Source organism: Vulpes vulpes, chromosome 2, assembly GCF_048418805.1.
Source record: "Vulpes vulpes isolate BD-2025 chromosome 2, VulVul3, whole genome shotgun sequence".
In the NCBI taxonomy this organism is placed as follows: Eukaryota; Metazoa; Chordata; class Mammalia; order Carnivora; family Canidae; genus Vulpes; species Vulpes vulpes.
The window spans coordinates 47,708,091-47,729,142 of NC_132781.1; the positions used below are offsets into that span (position 1 = coordinate 47,708,091).

Genomic DNA, 21,052 nt, shown 5'->3' on the forward strand with positions numbered 1-21,052 from the left:
TCTCCCGTTTTATTTACACACACACACTCACACACACACACATAAAACAAACCTCATATTCTAAAAGATTCTAAATTCTTGTTGGTTTTAGTTTATATCATTTCAGTGCCAAGTTGCTAGATTTGTTAGATATACACAGATTTAAAAGATTCTTGTCTTCCTGGTCACTTGTTACAATGGAGCTCCTAGGTGACTCTCAGGCCTTCAGACTGGAAGACCTTTTGGGAACCACTTTCTTATGCAAAAAAAAAACGCATTGGCCAAGACAATACCTAATCCCCAACTCCACCTCTGGGAAGGAGGGGCTAACACTCAAGACCTGGAGGCACCCTGTGGAAGCACCACCTAGAAGGAAACCATTCTGGGGCCCTGGAGGAAGGACAGGAAATGCTACTTACCGCAATCTCTGTTACTAAAATATCAGTAATACTTCCCAACACAGTGACAAAGTCAAAGACATTCCAGGCATCTCTGAAATAGTTCTAGAGAGAAAAAAGGAGCAGTTATTGCTAGAGGCTGGTAAGGAGTTGTCAGGCAAGGAGTTGCAGGAAGTGCCCCTGATCAAGAAAGGAGCAAAGGGACCAATGGGCCACCCCAGGTGAGACACCACAGCTGGGTAAGCAAACACTTGTGGGTCTGGGCAGGTGCAGAACTGAGAGCTGTGTGTCCAGAGAGGAGGCACCCAGCCCTTGGTGAATTCCCAGCTCCAAGCTGTAAGTCCCTGAAGGTCCCCCTACAGAGAGGCAGCCAGAATGCAGACCACCAAAAAGGCCAAAGGGAGCCAAGGCACCTACCAGCACCCCGAAGGCGATGATCTTCAGCACGCATTCCATAGAGAACATGGATGTGAACACAATGTTCAGGCATTTCAACATTAGTTCATATTCATACGGTGCGTCATAGAACTGTATGGGGAATGAGTGCCATTGGCCACAGGTCCAGCTGCCCCAAGACACCCCACCAGGGATCACTCTGACCTCCTGCCAGAGCACAGTGAACTGCATGCCTACCCTACATAGGGACACCCGTCCTTGATCTCCCTCTGTGTTCTCCTAGGACATTCTCACCCTCTCAGCCCACAGAAAGCCCAGGGCACTGGGCTTCCAGAGACATCCCATGCTGACCAATGATCAGCTACAAGTATGGCTCTCTCACATCCCAGCTGGCACCCAATGTCCCCCATCCTGGGCCCACATACCTTCATCATTAGCACCACTGTGTTGAGGGCGATCATAGCCATGATGAAGTACTCAAAGGGAGGTGAGACCACAAACGTCCATGTCTTGTACTGAAATGACTGCTTGTCCTGGGGCATGTATCGCGTCAGGGGCTTGGCACTGATGGCAAAGTCGATGCAAGCCCTCTGCACAGGGAGGAAGGAGCCCCAAGAACATGGTCAGGGGGAACCCCACTGTACCCACACCTGTTTCCTCCATCCTGGCAGCCAGCCCTGATCAGACACACTCAGTCTCTCCCTGCTCCTGTGGTGGCCACCAGCTACGTGGTGGTGAGTGAGTCCCATGTGGAAGGGAAGTCTATTGGTCCTGCCCACACTGCCCATCAGGGGAGCCTGGCAGAGCAAATATTGCACACACGCACATGGGACAGAAGAGGGAGCCACCCACCTCATTCTTCTCCAGGCTGCATTCAGACATCACCTTGTCCCCCTGCTCCTGGAAGGTGATGATGATCAAGGCCACAAAGATATTGACAAAGAAGAAGGGGAAAACCACGAAGTAGACCACATAGAAGATGGACAGCTCCATGCGATACCCGGGGCTGGGGCCCTGCTCCTCATAGGTGGCGTCCACAGAGTGTTTTAGGACCCTGAGCCAAGAGCAAACACCAAGTCTCAGGGAGACCCTTGAGGACAGAGCCATGGGAAAGTCAAGACCTGCATTACAGGGGAGGCTTCCATGCCTGAGCCACAGATAGCAAGAGGAAGGGGACTTAACACCACGGGCCCAAGCCCGTTCCCCAGGACTGCAGTCTCTTGAGGACCTTCCCAATGGGGTTTGTACTCAGGGCTGTTGGAGAGCCATCAATGGGAGGTCTCTGGGGGCCTGAGGTCCTAACCCCAGGACAAGCGGAGTCCCAGGAGGTTTTTCCTGCCCTGCTTACTCCTGACTCACACCTGCTCGTGCCCAGGTCACCAGTTCATACCCAGATTCAACTGCCTTTAGAAAGCCCTGGAATCCTGGCATAGCACTGATCCTACCTTCTCAGCGGTGGTCCTTTCAGCCCCCAAAGAAGTCCCCTGTCATCCAGTGTGGCACTGAACACATACACCCCTTTGTCTACATCCTTAGCTGAGGCCAGAAGGGTAGCACAGGGAGACGCAGAATAGCCCCCTCCTCCCTCTCACTTTTAGCCACTCAAAAGTGATTTTCTGGAGGTCACCATGTTATGCACTTTGATTTAATCTCCTTCTCTTCCCAGGCTGCCCACTCCTGGAAGGCAGAGCATTGTCTTACCTGGTAGGTACAAGAGCCTAATGAGGTATTTGCTGGGACTCCCTGGCCTACCTGCCCCTCTGCTCTAGCCTGATCTGCCACAATGAGCCAGATGAGCACTCACATGGGCCACCCTTCTCCCGTGGACACTGTGAACAGTGTCAGCAGAGCCCAGAGCACGTTGTCATAGTGAAAATCATATTTCTTCCACTGCCGTGGTTGAGCTTCCACCTCCTCCTTCTCATAATCCAAATATTGACCCCTGGAAACAAGAACATAGAGGAGGTCAGAGATTAAAGCCAAAGGACCCACATATGCCCATTTGTCTAGGGTCAATTGACTTTTGAAAGGCCTGCCCATCCAATGGAGGAAGAACATTCTTTTCAACAGGCAGTGCTGGGACAACTGAGTGTCCACCTGCAAAAGAAGGAAGCTAGACCCTACCTTACTCCATGTACAAAACTGAACTCAAAATGGATCAAATACCTAAAGGTAAGAGCTAACACTAGAAAGCTGTTGGAAGGAAACACAGGAGGCGTGGAATTAGGGAAGGATTATTAGATATGACACCGAAATCATGAGCGACAAAAGAGAAAAATAGGTAAACTGGACGTCATCAAAATGTAAAACTTTGTGCTTCACAGATATCATCAACACACAGAATGGGACCAAATACTGGAAAATCGTCTCTCTGATAAGACTTGAATAGAGAATATACAAAGAGCTATTATAATCAATTATTAAAAAGAAAAATGAACCAGTAAAAGATTTGAATAGACATGACTCCAAAGAAGATAGACAAATGGCCAATAAACACATGAAAAGATGCTCAACATCACGAGTCATCAAGAAATGCAAATGAAAACCACAATGAGATATCACTTTATACCCACTAAGATGGCTATGATTAATTTTTTTAAATTATCACTTATTTATTCATGAGACACACACACACAGAGGCAGAGACACAGGCAGAGGGAGAAGCAGGCTCCAAGCAGGGAGCCCAATGTGGGACTTGATCCTGGGACTTCAGGATCACACCCTGGGCTGAAGGCAGGCGCCAAACATCTGAGCCACCCAGGTGTCCCTTTAATTAATTTTTAGAAAGGAAAATAACAAGTATTGGGAAGGATGTGGAGAACTCAGAACTCTCCCACACTGCTGGTGGGAATATAAAATGGGTCAGCCACGTTGGAAAAGTCTGGCAGTCCCTGAGACTGGTAAACAGAATTACCATGTGACCCATTGGTCCCAGGGCTAGGTATATACTCCAGAGAAATGAAAACATCTATCCACACAAACACTTCACACACATGTTCACAGCAGCGTCAATCATAACAGCCAAAAGATGGAAACAACTCAGATGTCCATCAACAGATGAATGAACAAATAAAACGTGCCATCTCTACAACACAGAATAAAATTAAACCATAAAAAGGAATGATGTTCTGACACACCCTACAGCACAGGTGACATAAAAAACATGATGGTAAAATTAAAGAAGTTAGACACAGAAGACCACATAGGTATGATTTCCTTTATGTGAAACATCCAGAACAGGGAAATCTATAAAGAAAAAAAAAAAAGATTCACGGCTACTTAAGGCTGGAGATGGGAAGCTAGTAATAAAGGATGTGGGAGTTTTTTGTGTTTTTTAACTTAAGAAAATGTTCTAAACTTGACTGTAGTAATGGTTGCACATATCTGTGAATATACTAAAAAAAATCACTGAACTGCATACTTTCAATGGATGAATCATGAATTATATCTTTTAAAAAAAAGGATACCACTAAATGGGGAAAGGATGGTCTTTTCAAATAAGTTGTGCTGAATCAACTGGATATCCTTCTACAGAAAATTTGTCTTTATCCACACCTCACCTAACATACAAAAATCAACTCCAGATAGATCCCAGATCTAACTGTGAAAGGCAAAAATAAAACTTTTAGAGGAAAATGTAAACGGACTTCTCCCTGACCTTCAGACAGATTTTCTGAACAGGACATGAAGAGTAGTAAACATAAGAGAAATAAATTGGATTGTCCTACAATCAAGACTTCATTTTTTAAAAGACCTGTTTTAAAAAGTTGAAAGCATCCCACAAAGGAGGAGAAGACAACCATAACCTGTAGACCTGACAAAGGATGACTATCCAGGACTTTACAAAATTCCTACAAATCAGTCAGAAAGGAAAACAGACAATGACTCGCACAGACCCCTCCCAGGGACACCCGAGTGGTGGATCACCTGGGGAGGCTCCCAAGCTCACTGGTCATCACACAAGCACAAATCAAACTGCAGAGAAATGCCACCAGCTCGTCAGCAAGTCCAAAGAGCCAAAGACAGAAAACACTCGTCTTCCCGTGAGCTCTCATCTGTGTGGCAGGAGTGTAATCTTACACACATATGTGGCAGCAGCTGCAGAAGCTGAGCATAAGCACAGTGCACAACCCTGCCATCCCACTGCGAGGTCTGGTCTGCACACCTCCTGGAACTGCATGCATGTGCTCCCCGGAGACGTGTACGGGAAGAGTCACAGCAGCACTGCTCATGGGAGCCTCAGCCTGGGAACATCCCCCATGCCCATCAGCCACATGGTGACATACTCCCCATGCCCAGTCACGTGGTGATATACCAACTCACACAGGAGAACATTACATGCACGGGGGCAACTGGAATCGTTGCCTGTGGGTAGAGAAGGAGCTATGTGCTACCTCACTCAGCAGCCATGCCAACCTACCTCCATTTCCCCTTGCTCCCCCCACCGAGGGCCCCTCTCCTATTTCCTCGGGGGTTGGGCCAGGTCCAGAAGGGCCTGAGGCCTCCTAGTGATGGTGACAGTGGCTCCAGCCCCAGGGCCGCCCCTTGATCCTAGCCTGGCCAGAGCCCTCCAGCAATACCCATGGCCCCTGTGTGTTCCCCAGTGTCTATGGGCAGGAAAAGCATGTCCTGTGGGAGTGGCTGGTCCCTGCTTCTGCTGAGGAAAGTGAGCCAGAAGTCCTTGGTGTGGCCTTGGAGGCAGAGGCACACCCCCAGCTCGCTGGGGCACCCCATGCTGGCCCCTCCCTGAGCCGGGCCCTGCCTCAGCTTACCGGCAGTCCCTCTCCAGCCCCTTGGACTCATCCGTGCAGTAGAAAAACTTCCCTTTGAAGAGCTGCACCGCAATGACAGCAAAAATGAACATGAAGAGCATGTAGACGACCAGGATGTTGAGGACGTTCTTCAGGGAGTTCACCACACAGTCAAACACGGCCTGGAAGGCAGGAGGGCCCAGCTCAGAACCCCAGGCCCACAACCACGCAGGGACTCGCTGCCTTAACACAGGAAGCTGCCTGCACTGCCTCTCCCAGGACTTGAAGAGTGGGCAGGCAGTGCGAGAAGGGGTGGCGTGGGCAGACGGGCTGCACACTGATGGGAACCTGGTGTGATAGGCCTGGAACCCAGGTCAGCCTGCGTGAGGAGGAAAGAAGTGGGGATGGGGGTATGCCAGCCCCCTGCTCCTGCATCCAGCCTGCCCATGGGTCACACTTTGCCCCTGCGCATCAGTGGGGCAGAAAGGTGGTTCCAACACAGGGACTTGTGGCACATTTTGGTGTGGTTCCGAGGTAACTGTGTCTGTTACCACCACCACCTGGGCTTTTCCTTAGAATCTTCCCTACCTGGAAGCTTGGTGTTCCCTGGACCCCCTGACTGACCCTGTCCTGCTGATCCTGACCCTGGAGGAGATACCCTATCCTGCTCTGGCTGTGCAAATAAGCAGACCCACACTCATCTCCTGGCACACTGCCTGGCACACTCAGACGCCAGCAGCTGCGTCAACAGATGCAGCCACTGCCCACTTGCCAAATGTCCATGACACCCCTGACCTGCCAGCCCAGGTCCAAGTCCCCAGCTGACACCAGGGCCTCCAGCTGCCTTTAAGCCACCCACCAGCCCATCCATTCACAGGCCACCTGCCTCTGTAGTCCCCAGTCCACTTCATGTCTGCAAGGCTTACAACTGCATGCTGTTCACAACACTTCACTGCACGGTTTTGTGGGATTAAATGAGTTTAAGGATCCAAAGCATCCCTCACTGTGAGGAACATGCTAAGTAATTATCATATTTTAGCACAACTCCAAGGGCTTGGGTTCACACTTTTTCCTTTATCCAGAAATGTTACCCCAGCCACACTAATCCTCAAGGCCCAGCCCAAGAACCTTTTCTCAGGGGCCCCTGCCCGCCTTGCATCTCCCTCAGGACCCTCCGCCTCTCTCAGCAGCCTCTTCTTTTATTCTTTTCTTTTTTATTTTGAGAGAGAGAGAACGTGCATACAAGCACAAGCACCTGGCGGGAAGGGTGGAGGGAGGGGGAATTATAAACCGACTTCCTATTGAGCAGGGAGCCTGACATGAGGCTTCATCTCACAACCATGAACCAAAAACAAGAGTCGGATGTTTAACCGACTGACCCACAGGAGCTCCTTGGCAGCCCGTCCTTCCCTGCACCCCGCCCTTAGTGCAGTGGGGTCTAGGAAGCAGCGCCTTACAGAGCACTGTGGAGAGGACACTCTCCTTTGAAGGCCTCACAGAGCTGAGGGACGGATCCACTCACACATTGCGTGATCCGAGGAAACCAGTGTGGGTCCTCTCTCAGCTCTGCCCATCCCATCCCATGTGGGAAGCTGCAGCCAGACAGGGTTGGTTATATGCACACATGTGCACGCATACACACAGCACACACATGTGTGCACTCACATGCAGTGCAACCTTATACACACAACACAGACGTGCACTCACCCCTGTGTACCCATCTGCACAGGCACACACACATACACATATGTGCATGCCTACACTCACATGGACACACACAACCCTGCACACTCCTCAAGCCCCAAACCCAGGCTCTCACCTTGAGCTTAGGCAGCCGTTTTATAGTCTTGAGGGGCCGCAGGACACGCAAGACTCTCAGGGACTTGATGGTGCTGATGTCTTTCCCTTTGGATCCTCTAGAAGGGAGAAGCCACACATGCAGACGAGCAGGACGAGCAGGACGCACACCCACTCCCAGTTCCCACGAAGCCACCTGGGTTGCACTCCCCTGTGCATTCTGTCTTAGGCCCCAGGGCAGGAGACCTAGGAACAGGGAAGCCTCTGCCCTGCAAGTACCACATCTCCTCCTGTGAACTGCACGGCCACAGCCTCATCTGAGCAGACAAGGGCCAGGGCCCGGTCAGCAGCACCAGGTACACAAGGAAAGCTGGGCTTCCAGTGGGAAGATCCCAATCTTCCAGACCACAGCAGCCATTCCTATGCCAGCGCTCCCCTAACACCAGCCCAAAGCAGCTTCATCTGGCCACCATGTTGAGACCAACACTGGGAGCAAAGAGGAGAGAAGGGGGCTGGCCCCAGGATGGCAGACCCAGTTCAGAGCCAGCACACCAACTCAGTCGGCACACTAAGCCAACAAAGCCATTAGTACAAGAGTCTCTGGAAGAGCTGGTTTCTCTTGCTTTTCAGTCCTGGTAGAGGGAGGCAAGGGGAACATGTCTGGATCTTCCTGCCTGTCTTCGCCCAGCTGCTTCAACACTCCTCCAGACAATGTAACACTGATTGGGAGGGAGAGAAGGAGAGGGATGATGGGCATGCAGGAAGGGAAGGAGAGAAACAGAGTAAGAAAGAGAAAAAGTTAGATGACTACACAGGTGCTATAAGGGACAATGCAATGCAAGGAGCAGACAAAGGAAGAAAGAAAGAAAGATCACAGGAAAGAGAAAGAAACAGAAAGGGAGGAGGAGGGGCAAGAGCCCACAGGGAGAGAAGAGAGTAGCAGACAAGAAAATCCACGCTGGAGGAATAAGACAGGGAGTCCAGAAAAGAACATCGCAGGCCCCAGATGCAAGATCTGGAGCCAGACTGGAGCATCTCAGGAAGCCGAGCAGACTGGGTAGCTCACTGAGGCTGCAGGGGCCCAGTGCTGGTCAGACTCAGGGGGCTGGCCTTCTCACCGAAGCCAGATACGGGAGGGGGTGGGGATCTCCTGAATGGCCTTCCTAGACTGCCTCCAGAGGCCACACTTCACCCTCAGCAGTGGCTGAGGATTCAGGATTGGGGGTCCTGTTCTGTCCTGGTCAGAGGTCACTTCTCTCCAAGCTCCGAAGGAGCCTGCAAGTGGGGAAAGAGGGCAGGGCCTCCAGTGGTCTTCTATGGGCTCCCGCTAAGCTCTAGGGAAAGTGAACTATGAGGCCCGGGTAAGATCTGTGGGTTAAGGAGAGCTGGGGAGCCCCAGCCAGGGACTACATTCCAGAACCAGATCAAACTCCCTCTGAAACATGCAGCCTCCAGACCACTATGTCAGGTGTTTCCATCACTCCAGCCTTTCTGACCCCCCACCCCCAAGCCAGGTTCCTTTGGCAGCCCTGTTGAAACACCTGAGGGATGCAGAAGGGAGGGATGCCGCCTTGGTTTCCTAGGGGAGGGCCCTCTGCAGGGCAGGCCTCAAGGTGGTTTGTGTTCTGTGTCTAGAGGCCATATTTCTTGCTTGCCAGCTCAGAGCTTTCTCTGGTTCTGAGGCCAACTGGCTGGATTGTACCCTCTTCCCTTGTCTTACTCCCAAGCTCCTCGCTGACACTTTATATACAAAGAAAGCCAGGTAAGCCCCCTAGGGAAAATGCTGGGCGTTGTAGGAAGGCAGTTGTGGAGAAGAGAGAGAAGAAAGGAGGAAGCCCGTTGCCAGAGAAGAGAGTGGGAAGGTACTTCAGGATGACAAACATCCTGGCATTCGTGGTTACAGCGGCTCCTACCCAGAGCCCTCACTGCCCTCAAGACCCATATTCCCAGCCTCCAGCACTCACTTGGGGTGTCCTGCTCACAGGCACCCCATCCCCGAGGGCTGGCCTTGCCCCAGCCCCAGCCCCCAACCCAGCCCCCAGAGGTGAGGCAGGAACACATGGCCTGGGGACATGGCTCCTGGCAGCATGCACCCTGGCAGTGGAGGAGGATGAGCAAGGGTGAGGCATGGTGGTGAACTGGCCCAGAAGGAGCCAGGCTGTGCTATGATGTGGGGCAGTGTAAGGGGCAAAGGGAAGGCATTACCCCATGAAGCTCCTACCGAGAGTCCAGCAACAAAGAGACAAAGAGAAGAGAGTCAGTGAGGAGGCCTCGAGTGCTCAGAGAGGATGCAAACACCATCCCTCGGACCATCCTGATCTCTGGTTCTCCTCCATAGCTCCACCCGTGCCCCCCACACCTGTCCCGTGCCCACCACCATGCAGGGTCTGAGGGAGTTGACCTAGGCCCAGCCACGAGGGAGCTGAGCATCACCCACGAGGGGGTCTAACACTCCAATAGGGGAAAACACCCACCAGCACCCCCAGCTCTGCCCTACCCAGTGGTGCAGCTGAGGTCAGGGCAAGTAAGTTGTTTTGAAAGATCCAACAGGCAGGCACCAAACAAACCTGAGGCCTGCCCACCCAACGTCAGAACCACGACCTATGGCAGGGACGTGTGGACCCTGAGATGCTTTCAACCTCACACAGCCCATGCCAAGTAGACAGGAGGGAGTACAGACAGCCTTCCATGACCCCACATCCACCACAGCTCTGGAGACTGCAGCCCAGCCAGGCCCAGAGAAGACATGACACTTACGAGAAGGCAAACGCCACCAGGGCCCCACTGACCACGATGAAGTCCAGAATATTCCACAGGTCCCGGAAGTAGGCCCCAGGATGCAGCAGCAGACCCAAATCAATCATCTTCAGGGGAGAAACACACATTAGGTGCTGAATATTTCACAAAGAAAAGCAGGGCCGGGCCCAGACTCACAAGGCCGGGGGAAGGATGCTACCCAGATCACACCCCCTGAGGGTCTCCGTGGGCCTCTGAACCGCAGTGCCATTAATCCAAATATCCCCACATGGGCATGACTGGCTGAGATCTTTCCTGGGCTCCCAAGCCCTCTGAGCCTGAATGAGACCCCTCCTCCCCTGCTGGGTTGCAGGCACACAGCACCGCAGGGAGCCCATGCCCTGCCCAGGCCCTTTGAGGGTCAGCTCTCTGCAGGAGGAGGAAGAGCTGTGAGGCTCCTAAGGACCTGGCTCTGCCACCCCCAGAGCTGTGATTTCTGGCAAGCTCCTTAACATCTCTAAGCCTCAGCTTCCACGTCTATAAAATGGGATGACACCCCCCCCCCAAAAAGAAGGCTTCCCCTCTTGAGTTTTTAAGAGGAAGTAAAAACGCAGAGGTGATACACAGATGCACACACAGGAGGAAGGACACCAAGTCATGGGTGCACCCTACGCAGCTGTGCAAAGATGGCACACGTATGCACATTAGGCTGTGCACACACGCAGCCACACGTCAGATGCCGGTGAAGGCGCAATGCCCGTCAGCACTTAGAGACCGAAATGGTCAGTCCTTATCCAAACACGAAACACCAGAGCTCTTTGAAACGAGTCTTCAGCACCCACTCGCCACGATGTTTGGGTGTTGAGGCCACCGCTCTGTCCCCGAGTGCCCCCTCTTCCTGGTGTGCTGTCACGGTGTAATCCTGAGGTTGAGCTGGGCCCACACAACCCTTGGTTCGTGGTGCAATGGGGATACGAAGGGCACTGGTGAGCTCTCCCCAAGCTGCTGCGCGGACTCTCTGGCGTGCTGGCCTGTCCTCTGCAGCACACAGCCGCACACACGTGTGCATGCCTTCTCTCTCTGAACACACCCACCACAGGCCATCATCGGAGCTCACAGGCCCCGGCCCATGTCAGTCACGAGGGAAGATGAGCAAGGCACGGGGCCACCAGGGCAACCACATATCTCACCTTTATCACCATCTCAAAGGTGAAGACGCCCGTGAAAATGTAGTCCATATACTTCAGGGCCTAGAACCAGGAGGAAGGGGACTATCAAGGCTGGGCCGACAGCTGGAGCCAGGACAATCCCAGCAGTACCACATTTTTCCTCCAGGCCTCTCAACAGACCTTGCCTTGCCCAGAGTTCTGTGGGGGCAGCTGTCTGGGAAGGCGAGTGTGCCTGTGCGTCAGGCCTGCTCTGGCAGTGACTCCGGCCCGGGCATACGCTTCCTCTTCCGTCTGTGCCTCAGGGCTGGCCAGGAGGCGCCCCGGACCTGCTCCCCACACCCCCGAGGGAGCTGACGGGCCCCCAGCACCTCCCAGGCCCAACCAGCCCAGTGCTGTGCTCACATTGTTCCTAGGCGAGTCTGTCCGCACTGGGTCCTCGGCAGCCAGGGCAATGCTGCTCAGGGCGATGACCACAAGAATGACCATCTCGAAGTACCGCATGGTCACGATGTAATGACAGAAGCGGCGGAGCCTGGAGGGCAAAGCATGGGTGGCCTGAGGCCCACAGGTGGGCGGGGCTAGTCCCCGCACTGGAGCACATGCTCAGCCTCACCCTGGGGAAAGTGCCGTGGCAGAACCGAGTTCGACTACATGTCCCTGTGGTTGGGGGACAGCGGTCAGGCGACTGACGGTGACTCAGGTTCTTGAGAGGGTGTCCCAGAAAGAGAGGTGGGAAGGCTGCAGAAACCCACAGCAAGGGGCAGCCAACTAGGGCTTGCCGGGCCGCGTCTACCTCCTGTGTACAGACAGCCTGCCCCGTGGTGTTGACAGCCTTGCTGTAGGTGGCACTGGCCCCTCCAGAGAGGTCCGTGCCGCCCCCACTCTTCTGAGCCCCCAGGGCCGTGTGTGCACACTCACAGCATCTGCCATCCTGCAGCACCGGTCCGTAGTGCTAACCACTACCCTGCTCCGCCCAGGCACAGGCCGGACATGGCCCAGCGCTGAGCAGTGTAGACATAAGCCAACAGGACTCTCTCAATTGCTGACAAACACCACAAGGTGGCAGCAGACAGTGACTAGGAGATCCGGGAAGACCCCTTGGGGGCAGTGAGGCTGCTCCCAGGTGACCAGGAAGAGCAGCCACAGAACCAGAGCTGCGGTGAGGCCTGCCCCTCCCCTCACCACTCCTGCCCTATGCTTCAGGCCTGGGGTCTGAAGGAGCCTCCCACCTCTCAGCCACATGCACCCACTTCCCTCTCTGCCTTGAAGGGACTCCTCAGTTCTCTTCACCATGACCACTGCCACCTTCTGGTCTTCATGCCAACCAGCGCCACCCTTCCCAGGCCCCCTGGTGACCTCCCCTGGTCTTTCTCCATGGACACACCTTTGCTCCCACCTCAGGATGCGCCATCTCTGCCTCTTTCCTTCTCCATCTCTGGAATGACTATTCATGCTCAGCTCCAACCCAAGCGCATGCCCCTGAGACCCGTGGACATAAGACCTCCACCAGCTGCCTCTGCTCTGGTCCCGGCCCTCACGCAGAAACTCTGAGTGTCATTCCTTCCCCTTCTACATCTAACTTGTCAAGTTCCGCAGATTCTCTCCAAAATGTCTTACCAAGCATTTAACTCCCAAACTTCCCCATGTGATCACTATCATCAGATCTCCACTATTTCTTCTTGAAAACCTTAACTGCCTACTGAGCCCTGTCCAAGGATTCTGCCCAAGTGCTGGGGTCCTGCTGACCCCCAGCTGCCTACGGCCTCTCTGCTCTTCACAGCACTTCGCACATAGACTGTGGCCTGTCTGTCGGGCTCACAGCAGCCCACTGGCCTCTGTGTTTTTCCACTTGGTTGTCTCTTCAGCTGTTCTGCGCCCGACGCCCTCGCTTCTGGACCATTGTGATTTCTCTCCTCACCACAAAGAATGCTTGCTCCTCTCTCTTCACCTTTGCACTCATTCACCCTTCAGGATTTGGCTGAGATCCCTCACTTCCTCCAGGAAGGCTGCTTGACCTTCCCCGCCTGCATCCAGACACAGAACCTCCCTACCTCATCTGCTGGGACTGCATGTGACTGATGGGCAACCTGCCCCCTCTTCCACCACAGGTCAGCGCTCACAGGCAGGGGCCGCTCTCCCTAGCAGAGACCACACGCTCCCAGGAAATGTGCACTGGGCGAGAGCATGAAGAGAGCAACGGAGGGTGGATAGTGGAGGCTGGGTGAAGACTGCACACTGGAGGGCTGGGCACTGGGGGTGCAGCTGGCTCCCTGTGGCCCCTGCTCTACCATGCTGGCTTCACGTGCCTTCCACCTTTGCTCTATCTGTTGCCTCTACCGAGGATGGTCTCCCTGCCCTTCCTCAGCAACCTCACCTCCCACTGAGGTCCAAGCTGACCTTCCTGCCCTGACATCAGCACCCCCGGCAGCATTGCACTTCCTAAGACATACCACCACGTGACATCCAATGTTTATGGATTTGTCTGGTTTGCTGACTGTCCCTCCCACCTGCACACAGAGGCTTATCAGTGACAAGGGTCCTTGTTCGTCCTTGTTCTGGGCATTGCCCTGTATTCCCAGGACCTAAAATGCCATCAGTATGTCAGTACTGGTTGACCTGACTTAGTAGTCGGACCGATGAGTGGATGAGAAATGCTGGTGACGTCGTGACAAGCAGTGGGGAGAGTAACGAGCACACACGTGAGCTAATGGGGCGCACACAATGCATGCACAGCGGGCACACAATGGGCATAATCACTGTGGGTGATTGTGACGAGCAATCACTGCAGGCAGGCTACACTGGGACTGACCATCTGGGTTCAAACCCTAGCTCTAATACCAGGGCTGACTGGCTGTGTGTCTGTGGACAGGCCAGGTGCCATCCCTGTGGCTTTGTGTGTTCATCTGGAGGATGAGTAACAACCATATGTGCCTGTGGGTTGCTGTAATGACCAGGACACTAGTACATGTAAAGTGCCAGGAATTGGGGGCTGCTAGGTCACATGTAGCACATATTGCTACCATGCCAATGGACTGTGGCCACAGACATGGGACAGGCACATGGCAGGTAAAGGAGACTCACAGGTTGGTGGGGCTTAAACAGAACATAGAGCTGTATGGGACGATGGGTCGGGGCCCGCTCCTCATCACATCATCAGCTTCCACCTCCTTCTTCCCCTCGGCTTGACTTTCCAGGTCCACGTTACCACCTACAAGGACAAAGGGCCACCAAGTTAGAGATGTGGTGCCCATGAAGCCCGCACCACACAGGTCTTACCCGGGCAACAGATGCAGTCCCAGCACTAACCCCATAGGCCTCCAGGGACCCAGCCAAGGAGGTGCGTGTGGCTGAGAACACAGCTTCACATAAGCCTCCCTCCAGTTGTGGTCAGATCCTACCTGAGCCAGCACTGGAGGCCCTTCTGCACCTCTCACTGCACCAGAGTCAGGTGAGAACTACACTGTGTCTTTTGCTGTTGGTCTGGGTGTGCTACGAACACCAAAGTCCCCCTTGGCCCCAGACATCAGGGCTAGCAGGCTCAGCTCACTAGTTCAGGGCTTGGTGCCTCCTTGGAACAAGGCACAGTGTGGCTGCCTGATGACAGTGCCCCACTACCTCTGCAGGGACCTTGGGTCAGCAGGAGAGGGAGGAGCAGGGGCCAGCCCTGGAGCACAGACACTCTTCTGAACTTGGCAGTCGGGGCAGACACCACCTAGGAGTCTCTCCTTCAGGACCCTGGCAAAGGTCTGCAAAGCCGGGACAGGGAGCCAGGGAGCACCTTTGCCCAGTCCACATTAGCTATAGGCTCCTATTGGGCTCCTCACTGCTCACTCCCCAACCCACCCCCATCCCTCATTTCCATCCTTTGCTTTCCCACTAATAAAACTACCCAGGGTTGCAATGTCCATGACCTTGTTCTTGTTAAGTGGATTCTAGAGTTTGCACGTAGTGTTTTCCTCACAGTGACTTTAATTTTCTACTATCCTAAAGTGTGTTTCCATTGTTGTGGGTAATGGTTCCTGAGACCTCAGGGCTGCCCAGGAAGGTAGGGCAGTGCCTTGGAGCCAATGCCTATGTCTTACGAGAAACATAAAAGTTTCTCATAACATAACATCTCAGAAGATGTCAAAGGGCAGCTGCAATGCGGGTGGTTATCCCCAGAGCCTGGATGGCTGCAAGTCCCATAGAGGATGGCTGGGCCAGAGAAAAGCCCTGGCTGCACATGGAGGAGCTCATGGCGCCAGTGGTTGTCGTCACCAAATCCCTGCGGATGCGTAATGATAGAATCTTCTCAGAAAGAGATCTCGCAATAAAGCCCTAAAAATTCTGTTTATTGATTTATTCTGTAAGACATTAGCTCCCTGGGAAATCAAGCATGCCCACAATAATCTGTATTCACAGAAGAATTTGTCTCAAGGTATTCCACAATGACAAAAAAGTACAAAATGTACACTCATAGGAAAGACTATGTACACAATACTCACATGATTCACATACCACAGAATTAAAAACACCTACAGTTTTAACGACAAAAGAAACTTATGGTATTGTAAGTTAAAAAAAAAAAAAAAGACTGCATACTTGTATATCCCAAATGAGCTCAACTCCAAAACTATAATATATATGGGAAGAGAAATAATACCAAAATAATAATTGTGGTGACCTCTCAGTGGCTGAAAGTCATATTAATTCTCTTCACTGTACTTTTAACATTTAAAATTTTTTTCCATGATGAGCATGCATTACTTTTAAAATAAGAAATGTTTATTATTTTAAAACCAGAGCAGGGATACCTGGGTGGCTCAGCAGTTGAGTATTTGCCTTTGGCTCAGGGTGTGATCCTGGGTTCCTGAGATCAAGTCCCACATCAGGCTCCCCGCAGGGCCTGCTTCTCCCTCTGCCTGTGTCTCTGCCTCTGTGTGTGTCTCATGAATAAATAAATAAAAATCTTAAAAAAAATAAAACCACAGCTTTTCAGACTCCTCCCAATAACAATAAGGCAGGACCAATATGGACTCAATAAAGAATTCTGCTGCTCAAAAGACATGGAACAAAGATGCCAGACACTGGATAGAAATACTCTTCCTGAAAACGATTTACAGTAACAACAAAAGCATCAATTAAGTCAAAGCAAACCAAGAAAACCAGGAGAGGATCAAAATGGAAATGCAGCAGACTAAGTAAACTCATTATTAGAAGCAGGTTACCAAAACAACAACTAACAACTTGACAGTAATAAAAGTTAAATCATGAAAGAGGATCCAGCAAATTGGGCAGAGTGAAGATGAAGAGAACATTGATGAGAAACAACCACATGCTGGACGTGGTCCAAATGCTTTACACCTCATAACAGCACTCACCGCTGGTGCCGTCACCTCTGTGTTCTAGATTAAGACCTGAGACGTTACCTGGGGAACGTGACCTACCAAGGATGGGGTAAGAGCCCTGAGCCAAGGACTCACTACAAGGTAGGGAGCCACATGAGAGTTCATACGGAGCCATCCTTCTCAAAGAGGGCTAAGGTGAGCCCAGACTGCTGGTGCCCTGGGCTCCTGGGAAAGCAAATGTAGTGACAAAAGCATCCCTCATATGGCACCACAGACTGAGCAACCCATCCCCATGAGAAGAAAATTTAAGCCCTACCGACATCCATGCTATAGAAAGTTTCCTTCCTATACATTCAGAATGGCATTAGCTATATACCACCCTTGGGAGAATTGAAAAAGTCATCAATCAATTCATTTTCTATAGAGCTTCATTATCTCACAGAATCCCAGCCAAGAAATGGTGGATTAGGGTCAGTAATATATAAACTCAAAATAAAAAATGTCACCAGACATGGAAGTAAGGTCACCATGAATAAAAGACAGCAGAAGTAAGTAATAGGCTTTACCCTTCATAAACTTCAGATACAAATTTTGAAAAAAAAAATTTTAGATGAAGAATATAAAGTAGCTAAATATAAATGTGTAAGTAAATAAAAAATAAATCTTAAAGAAATGAACAAACAGTAAAAGTCTATAAAATTGACCCATTCCAATTACAGGGCCTCAAAAGAGTCCTGTATTGTTATTTTCGTCACTACCTCCCCAGGTCGGGACTGGGTAATTGATTAACAAGGAAACCACAATGGAAACCACAAATGTTGGAGAGGATGTGGAGAAAAGAGAACCCTCATACACTGTTGGTGGGAATGTGAACTGGTGCAGCCACTCTGGAAAACTGTGTGGAGGTTCCTCAAAGAGTTAAAAATAGACCTGCCCTACGACCCAGCAATTGCACTGTTGGGGATTTACCTCAAAGATACAGATGCAATGAAACGCCGGGACACCTGCACCCCAATGTTTATAGCAGCATGTCCACAATAGCCAAACTGTGGAAGGAGCCTCGGTATCCATCGAAAGATGAATGGATAAAGATGATGTGGTTTATGTATACAATGGAATATTCCTCAGCCATTAGAAACGACAAATACCCACCATTTGCTTCAACGTGGATGGAACTGGAGGGTATGATGCTGAGTGAAGTAAGTCAATCGGAGAAGGACAGTGTATGTTCTCATTCATTTGGGGAATATAAATAATAGTGAAAGGGAATATAAAGGAAGGGAGAAGAAATGTGTGGGAAATATCAGAAAGGGAGACAGAACATAAAGACTCCTAACTCTGAGAAACGAACTAGGGGTGGTGGAAGGGGAGGAGGGCGGGGGGTGGGGGAGAATGGGTGACGGGCACTGAGGGGGGCACTTGACGGGATGAGCACTGGGTGTTAATCTGTATGTCGGTAAATTGAACACCAATAAAAAAAATAAAAAATAAATTTAATTAATTAATTAATTTAAAAAAATTGACCCAGCATTTCCATTACCTGTGTGACAGATAAACTTAAAATGGATTCATCCACTGAAAACACTATAAAAACTGAACAGAATACGTAATATAACTGTTTAAAGGCACTGGGAACTAATCACCTTGGACAGAAGCCAAGAAGCTACAGTCCTCGGGAAAAGGGAAGCACAGAGAGTGAGCCCATGTTCCCCCCCAGCTTCTTCCCTAAGGCCATGTACCTATTTGTAGGCAAGGAAACAGAACCCAGTAGAAAGCAGCACTCTTACAGGGAGAAAGAGAAAAAGACTGGAGTTTGAGAGTAACAAAGTACCTGGAAATGAAAGGCAAAATCCCAGAGTGAAGTGCAGTGGGGAACTGAGTCACTCCATCCACCCGACTTAATTACACTCCCCTCACTGTTGCACATGTGCAAGATGAGGCCAGTCTCCATTAGAAGCAAATCCCCTCAAGGAAGCTCATGTCAAAGAATAGAGCACAGTTGAAGGCTTGATGCTGGGTGTCAATGTCAACAGATTTAACTTTGCTATTCCTAAATTTTATCAGGGTTATTCCTGCTTGTGCCAGTGTCCTAGGTAGAAAGTTGCAGAGATCTTGAATCATTGCCCTTCACCCCATCTTTCCTATAAGGCCTATTATTTTCAGTGCCTGGTGTTTTCAGGAATGCATATATCATGTTGTAGCAGGAATGTCTGTAGTTAAGATAGAAAATTATATTCATAAAAACACAAGAAATAATAAATGTCAGGGAGGATGTGGAGAGAAAGGAACCCTCGTGCACTGTTGGTGGGAATACAAACTCTGGAAAACAGTATGACGGGTCCTCAAAAAATTAAACATAGAATTACCACATGACCCAGTGATTCCACTACTGGGTCTTTACCTAAAGAATAGGAAAACAATAATAATAAAGATACATGCACCACTATGTTTATTGCAGCGTTATTTACAATAGCCAGAAATGGCAGCAACCCAAGTGTGCAGTGACAGTTGAATGGATAAAGAAGATGTAGTGTATACACACACACATATGCTGGAATATTACTCAGCATTAAAAAGAATGAAATCTTGCCATTTCCAACCATATGGATGGAGCTATAGAGTATTATGTTAAGTGAAATAAATAAGTCCAAGAAAGACAAATACCATATGATCTCATTCATATGTGGAATTTAAGAAAAAAAACATTCAAACAAAGAAAAGAGAAACAAACAAACAAAAAAACCAGATACTTCTACACAGAGAAAAAACTGGTGGTTGCCAAAGGGGAGATAGGTGGGGAAATGGGTGAAACAGATGAAGGGGATCAGAGTCCACTTATCTTGATGAGCACTGAGTGATGTAGAGAACTGCTGAATCAGGTGCACCTGGGTGGCTCATGGGCGAAGCATCTGCCTTTGGCTCAGGTCACGATCTCAGGGTCCTGGGATCAAGTTCTGCATGGGCTTCCTGATCAGTGGAGAGTCTGCTTCCCCCTCTCCCTCTGCCTCTTCCTCCCCCACTCATACACACACACACACACACACACTCTTTCTCTCTCTCTCCTTTCAAATAAAAACATTTTTAAAAAATTGCTGAATTACTATATTGTACACCTGAAGATAATAACACTGTATGTTAATTATACTTTAATTTAAAAAGAAAGAAATGATATAAAGATATGAGTTGCAATATAAAAAGGAAAGCCAAGAAACTGATAAATCTAAATAAACATGATCTCTATAATAAAGTCAAAACAATAAAAATATCTACTTTGTAAGATTGGAAAAAGGACTAAAATGTCCAAAAAAGGACAACAATAACAAGGAAGATGGGAGAAATCTGATTGCAGCTGTTGCTCTAGGGTCATAGCATTGCTCTAAAGGGACTTGAGTGTAAAAAATAACTATAGACTTTGTTACACGTACACAACAGTCATTACAAGAGTAACCAGTAAAACAACAACAACAAAAAGAGTTCATACTTCTAAACTACCAGAGGGGAAAATGTGATACACAAGCAAATAAACAACCAATTATTCAATATTTCTAAAAGGAAGGAAAGAATAAAAAAGCATAGGAATAAACGGAAAAAAAAGTCACAATGTAAAATAGATGAAGCAAGTCCAAGTAAACCAATACAATAAATACAAGCACAGTCAGCCTGGCTGTTCACTGACAGATTATTCAGCTGCATTTTTAAAACACACAGTTACATGCAGTTCCCAAGAGACGAGTCTAAAATATAAGGCCACATAAAGGTCGCAAGTCAAAAGATGGAAAAAGATACACCTGCCAAATGTTTTTTTAAAAGTTCAGCTCTGGGGCACCTGAGTGACTCAGTCATTTGGACATCTCCCTTTGGCTCAGGTCATGATCCCAGGATCCTAGGATCAAGTCCCACATCAGGCTCCTTGCTCAGCAGGGAGTCCGTTTCACCCTCTACCTGTCTCCCCAGCTTGTGCTCTGTCTCTATTTCTCAAATAAATATATAAAATCTTTAAAACAATTTTTTTAAATTTCAGCTCTATATTCACAACAGAAAAATACACTTTAAGAAAAAAAATCATTAATAGAGTGACAGAGGGTCAGCACAAGAGGCTCAGACCTTGTGAGATGTAAGGGTTCACACACATATAAAAACCCCCAATACAGAAAGGAATATAGATCTTAATAGAAATAGGTTTTGTGATGAAGAAATAAAACAAAAATCCCCACAAAAGAGATTCAAATACACAGAGCCACAATTTAGAAACATATACAACAGTACTTGGTCATCTGTTAGACTGTTTTCTATACTGAGTTGCATGTTTCAAACTATTCAAAATAACTGTATTAATATATATATTTACACTATATTTAAACATATAAATAAAATAAAATACATATAAATGAAAATATACATATTATATATTCATATGTATATGTTATATATTAATAATATAATATATAATTATATATTCATATTTGTATATATACTGTGTGTATATATATAGTGTACGT

At 49.5% G+C, this 21,052-nt stretch overlaps 1 protein-coding gene across 7 annotated transcripts in view; it reads right to left on the reverse strand.

Moving 5' to 3' along the window:
* The window catches only part of CACNA1B (calcium voltage-gated channel subunit alpha1 B), a 197,129-nt gene that overhangs the window by 45,818 nt on the left and 130,259 nt on the right, over positions 1-21,052 (reverse strand). For all 7 annotated transcript variants that reach the window (XM_072747977.1, XM_072747976.1, XM_072747973.1 and 4 more), the window contains 11 exons: positions 14,308-14,434; positions 11,629-11,758; positions 11,248-11,307; positions 10,079-10,185; positions 7,344-7,440; positions 5,546-5,706; positions 2,578-2,715; positions 1,626-1,827; positions 1,199-1,363; positions 795-905; positions 399-482 (listed from right to left, as the gene is read on the reverse strand). In XM_072747977.1, the coding sequence (XP_072604078.1) occupies positions 399-482; positions 795-905; positions 1,199-1,363; positions 1,626-1,827; positions 2,578-2,715; positions 5,546-5,706; positions 7,344-7,440; positions 10,079-10,185; positions 11,248-11,307; positions 11,629-11,758; positions 14,308-14,434 (1,382 nt within the window). The remainder of the gene's footprint in view (positions 1-398; positions 483-794; positions 906-1,198; positions 1,364-1,625; positions 1,828-2,577; positions 2,716-5,545; positions 5,707-7,343; positions 7,441-10,078; positions 10,186-11,247; positions 11,308-11,628; positions 11,759-14,307; positions 14,435-21,052) is intronic.